This window comes from Vulpes vulpes, chromosome 3 (assembly GCF_048418805.1).
Source record: "Vulpes vulpes isolate BD-2025 chromosome 3, VulVul3, whole genome shotgun sequence".
NCBI classification, from domain to species: domain Eukaryota; kingdom Metazoa; phylum Chordata; class Mammalia; order Carnivora; family Canidae; genus Vulpes; species Vulpes vulpes.
In genome coordinates this window covers 14,610,161-14,624,345 of record NC_132782.1, presented here as the reverse complement: position 1 = coordinate 14,624,345, position 14,185 = coordinate 14,610,161, and the positions used below count along the sequence as shown (strand labels likewise).

Genomic DNA, 14,185 nt, shown 5'->3' with positions numbered 1-14,185 from the left:
CACCCACGTGCCCCAACTCATTTTCTTAAAAAAACAAAACAAAACAAAAAAAACAGTGGAATTAGGGTCGATACCATTTAATTTATGAAATTTCTAATCCCAAATAATATTTTAAAGCACTTTAAATATATAATCCCAAGTAGATTTTAAAGCATTTTAAAAGTTAACTGAATTCCACAAGCCTAAACACTGGCAAAATCCTTTCTTTTTCTCATTCTATGGAGGAGTTCTAACCTCAATCTGTTATTTGGGAAGTGTTCTTCTACTGCAATGCAAAAGGTCTACTTATGTAAAGGAATTATCTCCACCTTGTGGTCTCTCAGAGTTTTGACTGAGCATATAGAAGAGATGGTTGCATGAGAAGCTTGTCCTTCCATATGCTAAGTGGGGTTACTGGAATCCCAGGTCTCCTAGTTATCTGGGAATAGAACTAAGACTCCAGTTTCTTTCTTCCCACTCCCCAGGCTGTGCTTTGGGCTTCCAGAAGTGGAGTCAGATCTTAGTTATAATGCTGATAAAATTCGGTGGAAGATGAGGGGAAACCTGTCAGTAGTCTCTGGTATCAAGACCTCTCTCTCAGGGAAACTAACAAAGTAGAATCTATAGGAATTCAAGTCAAGGTCAAAGGTTTGAAACCCATCATTTCATCACAGCTGACTTAGAAGATAGGGTTTGAGCATTGCTTATGAGGACAGAAACAGGATCCTTACAAATGACTTTCAGTATATGACCATTTGGAGAACATCTGCCCCTTTGTCATAGTTACCATCTATTATCATCAAATCTTAAAGTCATTATCGAGGCAGGAGACGCTTATGGATTAGCATGCAGAAACCAGTGCAACAAAGTATAGAAAGCAGGACAAAGATTTAAGTAGGAAGTTCTATGAAGGAAACTGAGGAAAGCCCAGTGTCTACCACTGAACCACATTCATAGTAGAGAACTCAGTATTTTTTTTTAAAATAAATGTTTTGTTGCATGTATGCACCATGGGCATAAAAGTTTCACTTATTCTTTCATCCAATAAATATTGATTGTACATCTATTGTGTGCCAGGTATTGTGTTATGGATGCAAAGATGAACAAGAACCACTGTCCCCTCCCTGCACTAGGGTTCCTAGCAGGATACTTCCTTACTTGTGCACATGTGCAAGGTGCCACTTGACATTGCTACAATAAAGGCAGGAACTCTACAGTAAGGGAACACATCAACTTTTATAATTTCTCCTCTCTCTGTGAGTTACTGGTTTGCCACAAATACAGGGAAGATGAATAAATCATCTTTAGCCTTTTTTAGATGACTAAATCTGTCTTCAGCTTTGCAAAAATCAAAGGAAAAAATCTTCTATACATTATGGCTTTATAGTTTGTTTTCTTCTTCTACTCTTCTCCTTTTTTAAAAAAATTCTCCTACAATTTTTTTAAACTATATCATATAAGTCAATCAGAAGTCAATTACTCAGGGACAGATTTTCTAGTTTTTGCATCATTCAGGCTTGATGGTGCACCTATGTAGGGGTCAGGGGACAGTTTCCCTTAAAGTCAAACATCTAGTGAAAGGGGACAAGAGAAAATTATTCATATCAATTACATTTGCCTCTTATTAGTTTATCTTGGAATGATAATTACTAGGGAAAAAATCACTTCATATTATTTTTAAATGTCTCAGGTATTGTTATTTAGGGCTAGGGAAACCTTCAAGAATCAGAAGGCCAGGGAAATTTCTGTCATGTCAAGGTTGTGAGTGGGCTGTTTCGTGGAGCAGTGGTTCTGGGAAATGTTGGAGTTTACTGTGTCTGGATGGTACAGCACAGCTGACATTTTCCAAATTCATAACCATGGATTCATGATTATGAATTTCAGCTCCAGAAAGAGTCTTGGAGATTACATACTCTTGGGAATCTCACAGACTGGGCTTTATTACTAGAATTACCTGAGGAGGAGGGGTGCCTGACAGGCTCTATTGGGTAAGCATCTGCCTTCGGCTCCGGTCATGAACTCCGGGTCCTGGGATCGAGCCCCATGTAATTTTATAACTCTTGGCCAGTGTAGTAACCAGAGTATATCATTTGCACTGGTTCCCAGCCCAACCCCCATATGTAAAGAGGGCTAGATGATACCAGCAAATGAAGGGGATGTGTTACAGGAGAGGAATTCTGATATGGGGGAGCTTGAGTCTTTTTTAATTGGCAGTAAACACATCTGGTCTTTTCTTGGGATGAAGATCTCATCTCTCTTCTCCAGGGCTATTTGCTATGCAAACATCCTTGAAAAAATAGTCTGGGGATCCCTGGGTGGCGCAGCGGTTTGGCGCCTGCCTTTGGCCCAGGGCGCGATCCTGGAGACCCGGGATCGAATCCCACGTCGGGTTCCCGGGGCATGGAGCCTGCTTCTCCCTCTGCCTGTGTCTCTGCCTCTCTCCCTCTCTCTCTGTGTGACTATCATAAATAAAGAAAAATTTGAAGAAAAAAAAAAGAAAAGAAAAAATAGTCTGAATAAATGCAGTCGATGCCACTGCATAAGATGTACAGAAACACAAGAGACCCACAGAGAGTTGTCTTCCCCAACTTAGTCCAACTATCTCATTTGGAGGATGAAGTAACTGAGCCCCGGAGAGCTAAATTGGTTGGCAGTGTATTCCACAGGTGGCTACATTGGGCTCATCCAAGAACCCTGTTCTTTCTATGCTTGTTCTACTCATGCTTGCCTAGGCACCCCGCTTCCTTCCTGGAATTGATTTCCTAGAGTTAGTAAGTTGTCAGAGGCGAAATTATTGAACAGAAGGATTTGCTGCATGAATGTATAGTGACAAGTGTAAATGTTGAGGGCAGGCCAAGAGAGAATTTGAAATGGAGGCAATAAGAAATCCAACACCAGCCAAGCTACCTTCCTCCACCCTATTTGGCTTGCAATGATAATGACATAACATGACACAAGACTTTCTTTAAACTGAATTAGTAATGTGGTCTTTGACTTTGGAAGCAAAGAGAAATTATTTGAATTTTCTTGCTGTTGTCTGTTCCTGACATTCTACTACCTAAAGGTTAAATTGCTATGCATTCATGCAAGAGAGCACTAATTAAATAGATTTGTAGTTAATTTGTTATAATACTTTTAGTATATTTTAATAGAAAAAGTAAAAAAATGCAAAAATCTATATAAGCCACCTAAAATCCTTTCTTAAGTGAAGTCAGTAATAAATTTAACAAACGATTGAACCATCAGTTTTAAAGATCAAGCACTGAATAATATCTGTAGTGAGGAAAAGTGATAGTGAACATGATAGGATTCTGAGTACAATATTTTCCTTCAAGAGGATAATAATTTGTTAGTTCAGACACTTCAATGACAGCTAAAGGGATCAAAATAGGGAAATATCAAAATAGTTTTCACTTCTTGCAAAGAATATGTAAAGCTTAGAAGCCCCAAATGGATTACTATTTACTTCTGGGCACTAATTAAGGAAAATTTTATAGAAAGCATGTAAATGATAACTGTTGACACCATTTAATACATTTTGATGATTACTGTGCCTTGTTTCAGATACACTGGCCTGCCTCAGAGCTTCAGTCAATTACTAGACTATAGAACTTTGCCATTTATGAAGGATATACCTTGAAAGTGTTACAAGTCCTCAAATATGTGAATACTACCATAGCACAAAAAACTTTTTTAAATTGGAGGGGTTACTTTTTTCAGAGATCCAACATATTTATTACGCCCTCAGAGTTAACATATATCTAATTGTGAAATGAAAACCAAATGCTCACCTTTAGATGAGTGCTCATCTTGTGTGTCCCTTCCAAGTCACAGCATGGTCTCAAACAATTCAAATCCATTTCTTACAAAACAATTATCACTACATCTCAGAGACCTTTGAGGTCACTTATAACCAGTCAAACCATGATTTTTGGATCTGTGAATACCAAAGAATCTGCTGTATCACTAAAGAACATGTGCAAAAATGTCTGAGTATACCCCAGGATGACTAGTATTACCCTTCTCTCCTCAAGGACAAGGACATTCCTGTGGAAGAAGAAATTGAACCTGCCCCCGTTAGGAGGATTCTGAAATTCAATGCTCCAGAGTGGCCCTACATGCTGTTTGGGGCTGTGGGTGCTGCTGTCAATGGGTCGGTCACACCACTTTATGCCTTTTTATTCAGCCAGATTCTTGGGGTAAGCAAACAACTGGATTAGCTTTATTCTTCTCATACTTTTTTTGTTTTTCTATCAGTGGATATTGTCATTTTTTATAGGTTGGCTCTGTATTTTAATGGATTTAGCTTTCTTTTCCTCATCTTTAAAGGATTCAAAGTGCCCAGAATCTCCATTACACAGAAGGTAAGAAAATGAAGCTGAGTGATCTCAGTTGGGCTGGCAGGGCGCGTCTCTAGTCATCGTGTCTGTAAAAAGCTGTACTGTGGCTGCAAATTTAGTGTAAGGAGAGGGCAATTTCCATATATGCAAACAAAATCATAATGCAAAGCAGGTTTGTTGAATAATACAAAAGGAATTTAGGACGTTTTGATCTTTTAAAAAATTTTTATTTAAATTCAATTAATTAACATATAACACATTATTAGTTTCAGAGGTAGAGGTCAGTAATTCACCAGTCTTATGTAACACCCAGTGTTCATTATGTCACGTGCCCTTCTTAATGCCCATCACCCAGTTACTCCATCCCTCCACCTCCCTCCCCTCTAGCAACCCTCAGTTTGTTTCCTATGATTAAGAGTCTCTTATGGTTTATCTCCCTTTCTGATTTCATCTTGTTTTATTTTTCCTCTCTTCCCCTATGATCCTGTTGGGGCATTTTGATGTTGCTGAAACAGCTGAGGTGCGAAGTTTGGCTTATATAAGCAGGTGCAAGTGCACGTTGTAGAATTGTCTGCTCTGCTGATTGCACCATTGAAACAGCAAAGTGGGAGAGGAAACAGGAAAAGGAAGAGAGAAGTAAAATAAGACATGGATAAAGGATAATAGCTTATTTCAATTTTTCACTTCCTAGGAGTTTTGATATTCTTCATCTGGCTTCACAGCTACAATAAAAAATAATAACTACAAGCATTTATTGACACTAAGCACTTTATTTATAATAGTTCACTAAATTTTCCTAGTAACCACCTGAGGTAGGTATTCTTATTGTTCCCGTTTTACAAAAAAGCGAACCAAGTTATACAGAACTTAGGTAGCAAATGATGGATCTGGGATTCAAATCCAGTGTGACTGGAGAGCCAGGTTCTAGTAAGACTCTCATTGCAAAATTCGTTATCAAAGTTCTGCCAAGTTCTTTAGTTGAAATTTACCTACACACACAAATCCCATGAGATAAACAGGGAGGCAAATCTAGAATCTAGATAACTTTATTAATTTGTTCATGGTGAAACAGGCATCAGGCAGTAGGGTCAGTGCTAGAACCCAGCTTTTCCCAAGCCTAGGCTAAAGGATTTGTCAGCACACCACACTGTCAGGGCTTACTAAGAGTCCTGAGTTTTAGTTTCCCCTCTACTTCTCTTTCTTTTGTGGCCTCTCTGGAAGAGGTTCTGACCAGAGAAATGTCCCCACAGGCATGATTTATACAGAAAGACTGTTACAGTTTACAAACAAAATCAAGTCAAATGTGTAGTAGGGAGGGCCTCAGCCACCGCTTAATTTCCATACTACCCCCTTGTGGTAAGTGAAGAAATCAGGTTAAGTTCAGATTGGAAATTGGAAACAGGGCCCTTCAACTCTGGTAAATTGAATTTCTGGTTTTGTGAAATCCTTTATGATGACAATCTTTTAAATAATTAAAATAATTAAAAGTAATAATTAAATTAATTAAAATACGCTAAATATTTTAGGATGTTTTATTTAAATTCAATCCAAACATTCAATTCAAGAACATTCAAGAAATGTTCTTTTATTCACTCAACAGATATTTGTTGATTACCTCCCATAGATACTGTGCTAGGGACTGGGGATTGCATTCAGTCATGCTGCCTTCTCTAATAGAGTTTCCAGTCTCTGAGAAAGACAGATATTAGACATAAAAATCTATTCATAATTCAACAAATATTTGTTAATCACTTATTATTTGTCAGACATCATTGCTGGGATTGAGGATAGTGTGAGGAATAAGAAAGCCCTCCCTGCTCTCATAAAGCTGACATTCTATTAGGAAAAGGCTCTGGAAATGCATCCCATTGAGCAGTGATGAGACGTAGAAGGTGTGGCGGATAGGGTTAAATTTTGTAAAGACCCAACTGTACCCTAGATCTTTGCTTTTGAAAGAAATCTGGGATACCAGTTTTTTTGCTGATCACCACTTTCTTATAAAAACACAGAAAAGAATATACTAACTCAGCTTTACCAAACCCTGTACATGAGCTGCTATGTAAAGAGTGCTGGATTCCCAACCAGGAAATCTTTATTTATTTATTTATTTATTTTTCCTGAATCTGGCTCTTCTAGATAGTTAGTAAGTAATACATGCCCTAGGATCACACCATGTCATTTCTCTTGGCCTTGGGTTCCTCAACTATAAAAGGAAGGATTGACAAAAATGGTTTCTAAGATACCTTCCAGCTCTGTTAGTCTATGAAATGGCCAAGTCAGAAAAAAAGTGATAATTCAGCCAAAAACCCTGCTCTCCTAGAGCACCCACCAGTTGTTGATAGTGAGACTAGTCTCTGTGATTGTTCTGGTCACAACCAGGAATCCTAGGAAAAACTGAGCTTGAGCAATTAGACTTTTCACTTGAGGGCTGCAGTACCAGAGTCATAGGATCTAGTTGGTGAAGTCCAAAGTCTGCTCATGGTTAATGTTCTCACAGGGTTGTATTTGCTAAGCAAATGATGCTAAAAGAAGTACTATTTTCCCTCTCTGATAAAGAAGATCATTTCTGTTAGTCTCTTAGCATAATTATCAAATATTCATCAGTAGATTCATGATACTTTCATCTCACAGGGTATAATCATGAGTCAGATAATACTCTGTTTGTAATTGCGCTATTTTCATCCTGACATACCTAAAGGGCATGATACTCACATTTGGTGTATTGAGACCACAGTTTGGAACATAGGCCCAGAAAATGATTGGACACTATTAGGAGCCTGGTTGCTAATCTACTGAAGCATCAGTACATACACAAAACATAATTTATCTGATTCGCTTTCCATGGCTCTATTTCACTTAGAAAGTGTACAAGTGTCCCAAACACAGCAATGTGGATGTAGCATGCTGGGGAAAGCATAATCTTTGGAGCCAGCCAGCCCTGGATCTGTAGTAGGTCTCTGTTCTGTATTCTCTGGGTGCATTTGAACAAGTGGCTTTTCCTTGATGAAGTCTTAGTTTCCTCGTCTGTAATGCAGGGTAAGAAAATGTTTTAAGAAGCCCAATTTAAGGAAATCTTAATTTAAGTTAAAGTAGGTTAAGCAACACATTTGGCATCTGGTAAATAGCAATAGTTTAGCGAATGTTTCTTTTCTCCTTAAACAGACTTACCATTACAAAAATGGCGGCGATGTATCATAGAGGAACCTATGGATGGGTAGCTTCTGGGGTTGCATTTCAACAAGAATATATAAAGAATAGAATTTTGTGAATAAAAAGGTTATGGATAGACAGATGCACAGTCTTGAACTGGGCAGTTGTGTGGATTTAACACTAGCCAAATACTTTAACACTGAGAAGATGAGTAATGCCAAGAGCCAAAAGAGCCTGCCAAGAAGAAAACCACTGGAATCACAAAAATAGACATTTCCTTGTCTAATGATAACCACTAGCTAAACGAACTGGGAATTGTGGCGTCACAGTTTGGGGCTTGGGGGATTTGTATAGTGATTTTTAAAACCAAACTGAAACAGGTCTTTAAATCCCTAAACTTGTAAACTCTGTAAAGTAAACATATGAGTTATTCTATGGTGGGAAGAATGACTGTAGAATCTTCTGAACCCACTTCCACCTGTATTAAGAAACATGAAGACCCTGGAAACTGTCCTTAAAACAGTAAATCTTATTAATCTAGAACCCCTCCCTCCATTTTGGAATTTGTGATTTTTGAATAGGTTATTTTGCTTTACAAAAAAGGGTTTGTTAACAGGGTAGTATACATTGTTTGCAAGATGTATGTGGCAGGCACTAAATAAATATTTATTGAATAAATGGTTTCTTTTGAGCATCTGCTTGTTAGCATTGTTCTAGTTACTTAAATTAATTTAGAATAATAAATAAGGCTGTCTAATGCATACTTTTTTGGAACTCAGAGTTCCCTCACTTAGCCCAAGTTAAGAAGTTTTGTTGTACCTGAAATCTATTTCATTATAGGGTAATGTCATTAGAATATGCAGCTGTTCTTCCCCTTGTCTTATTGCAACAGCTGAGTCCCCAATCGGTTACTGAGCATACGTCTGCAAGTTCAGAATATACTTATAAAGTATAGTTTACTTCTCATTGTAGACTCAAAAACCCCATTCACAACTTTCATAGTTTTCCTGGGGGCGGGGGGGAAGGCATGTTTTCAACTTCTTCTGATTTAGAAACAACTTCAGTCTCAGGTGGATGGAAAGTGTTTTTTCTCCTAAGGCAATTCCAGTTAATGCCTTGATAGCTAGTTACTTTTTTAATGATGCTATTATTCATCAATATGAATATATATATATTCACATATATAATTATATAATTCATATTATATAATATTATATATATATATATCCCCTGTGGCTCAGCGGTTTAGCGCCGCCTTCGGCCCAGGGTGTGATCCTGAAGACCTGGGATTGAGTCCCACATTGGGCTCCCTGCAGGGAGCCTGCTTCTCCCTCTGCCTGTGTCTCTGCCTCTCTCTGTCTCTGTGTGTGTGTGTGTGTGTTTCTCATGAACAAATAAATAAAATGTTTAAAAAAATAAAATAAAATAAAATAAAATAAAATAAAATAAAATAAAGTAAAATAAAGTAAAATAACAGGGTACCTGAGTGGGAAGATCATCTTTATTGCTTCTATTTTTTGAGAAGGACAGAAGTCATGATAATACTCATCTTCCTTCCTTCCTTCCTTCCTTCCTTCCTTCCTTCCTTCCTTCCTTCCATCTTTCCTTCCCTTTTTCTTTGCCTTATTACATAAAGGATTGGAGATATTTAATCATATTTCTCATCTGTATCAATGAAAAGCCGACACAATTGCCTACATCAGGTTAAAAAACAAGACGAAAATTCTGCAAATTGTTGCTATTGGTTTTCCTTTGCCAACCTTCCTTTCCCACGGGGAATTAAAGTACACATATTCATGGCTAACTTTGGTTAAATTTCTAGTATGTTTTCTTAGCCCAATGCTTAAGAAAATGTTCTTTTAAATATATCTTAAAATTTGAAATTTCTTTTACATATATTCTGTTTTTTTGCTATTGTTTATAATAACAAAGTAATATCTTTGCTTACAATCTTGCAAAGACTTTTTCGCTTCCTGATAAAGAAGAACAAAGGTCACAGATCAATGGTGTGTGCCTGCTGTTTGTAGCAGTGGGCTGTGTATCCCTTTGCACTCAGTTTCTACAGGTAAGGAATTTTATTTTTTAGCAAGTGATTTCACAATTATTTCCTCTCTTTTCGTGTTAAAATATCACTAAAGGCTCCTTTATGTTTCAGGGATATGCTTTTGCTAAATCTGGAGAACTCCTCACAAAAAGGCTGCGTAAATACGGTTTCAGAGCAATGTTAGGGCAAGACATTGGCTGGTTCGATGACCTCAGAAATAGCCCCGGGGCATTAACAACAAGGCTTGCTACGGATGCCTCCCAAGTTCAAGGGGTAAGCTATGGGGAGAAGTCAGGGGTGTTTTTAATGGAGGAAACATTCTTTCCTTTGAGCATTCTGGTAATCACCTGTATGTTTCCCGTGAAATAGGAACTCACGGGATTCAGATGTCCCAGAGCCACATTTCCCACCATTTCCAATGCTGACAAACAGCAGTGTCTCCCAGGCAATGTCCAGAATCGGTGCCATAAGTCCAAATCTGTCAGGGTTTCAGATTTACTGGAAGTCTAGCAAACTGAGAGCTTTCCTGAGACTCATTCTCAGATCCTTTTCAGGCCCAGAGACTCAGATTCTACAAGACTTCATAGCACCCCCTAGAGGGTGGAAGCAAAGCCTCCTTACACAGGTGCTCAGCTTGCAGGCAGTCTCAGGAAAAGAGAAGATCTTCTGGGTTGTCTCTGTAAAAGCCAGTCAGGAAACTGAAGAAAGGAAGTAAATGATTGCCATCTAGAATCCTGAGGCATTCGAAGAGCAAAGCTGTGGTTTCTGAACCTCAGGACCTGTAGCCTTGTTGAGGTGACTCATTCTTGTGTCACCTGAACAACGATGAGGCAATGGTTTTAGAAAACCAGGGGTTTGTATTAAAGTGAAGAGAGTTGACTGTGTTGTCTAGCACCTCTACTCACTTTCTGTGGGAATAAAAGAGAGAGAGAGACAAGGAAGGAAGGAAGGAAGGAAGGAAGGAAGGAAGGAAGGAAGGGGAAAACCACAATCTGTGAGGTTCTTGGAAGAACTCCCACCCCCACCCCAGACTGAAAAACTGAGTGCCATTTGTCTTGACTCCTAGCCAGTTCAGCCAAAAATATGGACAATGGTATGGGAGACTTTCAGAGGAACATGGGATCCTCTTCCTCAGAGCTTTTTTCTAAGTATACATGTGTTTCTCACAGACCTTGGGTCACACTCTACATGTTGTTTTGCAATCTTTCTGTTTTCCCCCCACAACAATCTGACATAAGCATATTTTGGTTATTATATATTCTTCTAGAGTAGATTTTTGATGGTTGTATAATTCATCATTTTAATGCATCATCATTAAAGAATTCCTTATTTAAATGTTCTTTTTGTTTTTCTCCCTTATAAGCAACTTATATCATTTTACATCAAGCTTGGCATATCCCTGATTATTTTTTTTTCTTGTTCTCAAAATATAATCACTGGATCAGAATGTATAATCATTTCGAAGGGTTTTAATGTGTGTTGTCTCACTGCTTGAAGAAAGTTTGTAGCAATTTCCCTTTTACCGTCTGAGTATTCTAGTGTCCAATTTACTTGACTCGAGCTTAGGTTAAATAAATAAGCTATCACCTTATTTCTTCTATTTTTGCATCCTTCAATCTGCAAAGGCTTTTCAAAGTTATTCACTCTCACTTGAATTCAGAGAGTAGCATCTATTCATCTTACAAGAATTTTTACTTATCCTTAAAAAAAGTTTCTAAGAGTTTCAGTAATATTTTCATTAACCTTTTTTTTTTTTTAAATAACATTGCTTACTCAGGTCAAATTTATTTTAATAGTAAAGTAAGGTAGAAATCTGGCTTTTTTTTCCTCCAAGCTGGATAGAAAATATTCCCCCACCAAATTTTAGTGTAGATTTCATTTTCCAGCTATTTGAAATCCTCCTGCCCATTGTGAATACCAATTTACCACAGATGCTTGGAGCTATGGGGATTCTCTATTCTTTTTCATTGATCAGCTTGATTTATTCTGTGCTGGGACCTTACTCTTTTAGTTATGTAACTTTATAAATTTTTATTATCTGGTAAGGTAGATCCTTGCACAATAATTTTTCCTTTTCAAAATTCTTTTATTTATTCCTAGACATTAATTATTCTAATGTACTTTAAAATCATCTTGACTTCTTTGAAAATTTTATTTTGATTCCAACTGAATACATCCATGCAGCGACACCCACCCCCCCACCATACACACAAGGATTACCATTGTGGGGATACCAAAAGTCCCCTCTTGAGAGACATACAAATAAGAATCTTTAGTTTTTAGCAAGATATATAGGACATAATATGCCATATACTATGTAGAGTATATATAATACACAGATATATTAATGCATCACTCTATCTCGTCCATTCTTTCTTATGTAGTTTTTCACTATTTTGAATGAATATTCTAGATTGAGATTTCAGCTACTAGTTTTTGTATATTTATCTTATGGACATCCATTTTTTCAAGTTTTCTTATTAACTAATTATTTAAAAATGTAATAGAGTCTTTGGGTTTTCTAGATATATAATCAAATTATATTCAAAGAAAGATTATTATATCTCTTTTTTCTTTTTCAATACTTATACAACATCAGGTATGCAAATTCTCTACTAAAATTCATATGAGTAAGTTCTCTCCTATTTTCTGACAATGTGCTTCCAAGGGTATTTTTATATTGATCAAAACATTAATAAAATTCCCTGGAAACTACCTAAATATTCACCAGTAAGAAAATAGTTGAATGAATACATCCATTCTAAGGAAAATTAGGAAGCTACTTTAAAGGTATTAATGTCATGATCTGGAGGGATGGTTGTTACACTGAAAAAAACGAAGTTCAAAGTAAAATCTAGTCTGATCCCTTTTTTGTGAAAATGTTTATAGTTACATATGTATATATATTTTATGTATCTTAAGCCATATTACTTTTTAAATTTTCTAAATTTGTTTGAATAAAATGTAAAAGAAAACAAAATAATGACATCCCAAAGAACTATGCGGCTATTTTCCAAATTCTCTATAATGCCTGACTGTCATTGTCAACTAGAAATTCTTTTATTCCTTTTAACTGTGGTAAAATATACAAAACATAAAATTTACCATTTTAACTATTTAAGTGTACAAGTCAGTGGCATTAAGTCTATTCACATTGTTAGGCAACCATCATGGCACTCTCCATATCTAGAACTTTTTATCATCCTAAATAGAAGCTCTGTACCCATTAAATACTAATTCTCCTCCCTGCCCCCATAAGCCTTGATAACCACCATTCCACGTTGGCTCTAAGAATTTGACTATTCCAGGAATCTCATATAAGCAGAATCATACAATATTTGTCCTTTCATGACTGGTATATTTCACTTGGCTTAATGTCCTCCAGGTTTATCCATGTTGTAGCATGTGTCAGAATTTCATTTCTAAGGCTTGAATAATATAACATTGTTTGTAGAGACCACATTTTGTTTATTCATTCATCCATCAGTGGACACTTGGGCTGCTTGTACCTTTTGGCTGTTGTGGGTAATGCAGCTATAAATATAGGTACACAAACAAATTCCTTTTTAAAATTTTATTTAAATTCAATTTGCCAGCATATAATATAACATCCAGAGCTCCTCTCATTATGTGCCCTCCCTAATGCACATCATCCAGTTACCCTATCCCCCTTATAAATAAATTCTTAATTTACCTTTTCATTTCTATCTTCGAGGAAGTTATTACCCATACAGGAATTTGGGGGACCACAGGGTTCATATTCCATTTGAGTCTTCAACACAGTATAACGGTGCAAATTATTCTTGCATAGCACTTCCTTAGTACCTGTAGTTACTTAATAACTTACCTGTGGTTGTTTTGCATTCTTTATCTTTTAAATAATGCTAAAGTCTCTACAATACTTACAAAAATCCTGCAGTTGTACCCATGCAAGTCTTTTCTACACAGAAGGCATCAACCTTTGGTCACATCTGCATAGTTGCAACTGAAAGAAGGGGTGGAACCATCAAACAGTTTTGGATATAGATAGTAATTACCACAAGTATCCACTCTCCACCTATATAAAGACTGAATCCATTTTGTCCATTTTGTGTTGACTGAACAGCTAGTTATTAAGTCAGCATGTGATTTTGTATCAATGAGAATCAAAGTGGTCTCCTATAATAATAGTCTTGTACAAATTTCAAAACTGTAATTATAGGACAAGCATCAATCCACTAAATAATCAGAAATATTACCATCAGACCAATGTATGGGTATTTTCAAGCAGACCAAATGCATAGCCACCAGACACACATGCCGTCCATGCTTAGGGCTGAATTAATCTCATACTGACTGCTCTAGCTCACCCATGAAATGAGATCTGTCAATAGATGAGCTTCCGAAAAAGTTGTGGATAAAATAGACTTTTATTAATCCAGGCTCCAAATGCATTAGAGAGCTCATTATTTTAAAAAATATTTTTAAACATAGAACTACCAAATGACCCAGTAATTCCACTCTTAGGTATATATATATATATATATATATCCAAAGGAATGAAAGCAGGGACACAAACAGATATTTGTATATCAGTGTTCATAGCAGCAGTATTCATATGGTCAAAAGGTGAAAACAACCCTAGTGTCCACAAGCAGATGAATGGATAGACACAATGGGATATATATATTTA

At 36.8% G+C, this 14,185-nt stretch overlaps 1 protein-coding gene across 4 annotated transcripts in view; it reads left to right on the top strand.

Moving 5' to 3' along the window:
- Nucleotides 1-14,185, top strand: part of ABCB11 (ATP binding cassette subfamily B member 11) — an 87,675-nt gene that overhangs the window by 61,269 nt on the left and 12,221 nt on the right. For 3 of the 4 annotated variants that reach the window (XR_012000306.1, XM_025994104.2, XM_072751859.1), the window contains exons 19-21: nt 4,014-4,178; nt 9,430-9,534; nt 9,625-9,786. Coding sequence is in view for 3 of the 4 variants with exons in the window: in XM_025994104.2 (XP_025849889.1) it covers nt 4,014-4,178; nt 9,430-9,534; nt 9,625-9,786 (432 nt within the window). In the remaining variant the exon portion in view is untranslated. Of the gene's footprint in view, nt 1-4,013; nt 4,179-7,481; nt 7,650-9,429; nt 9,535-9,624; nt 9,787-14,185 lie in introns of those variants that run through there. The other variant, XM_072751860.1, reaches the window with a different exon arrangement.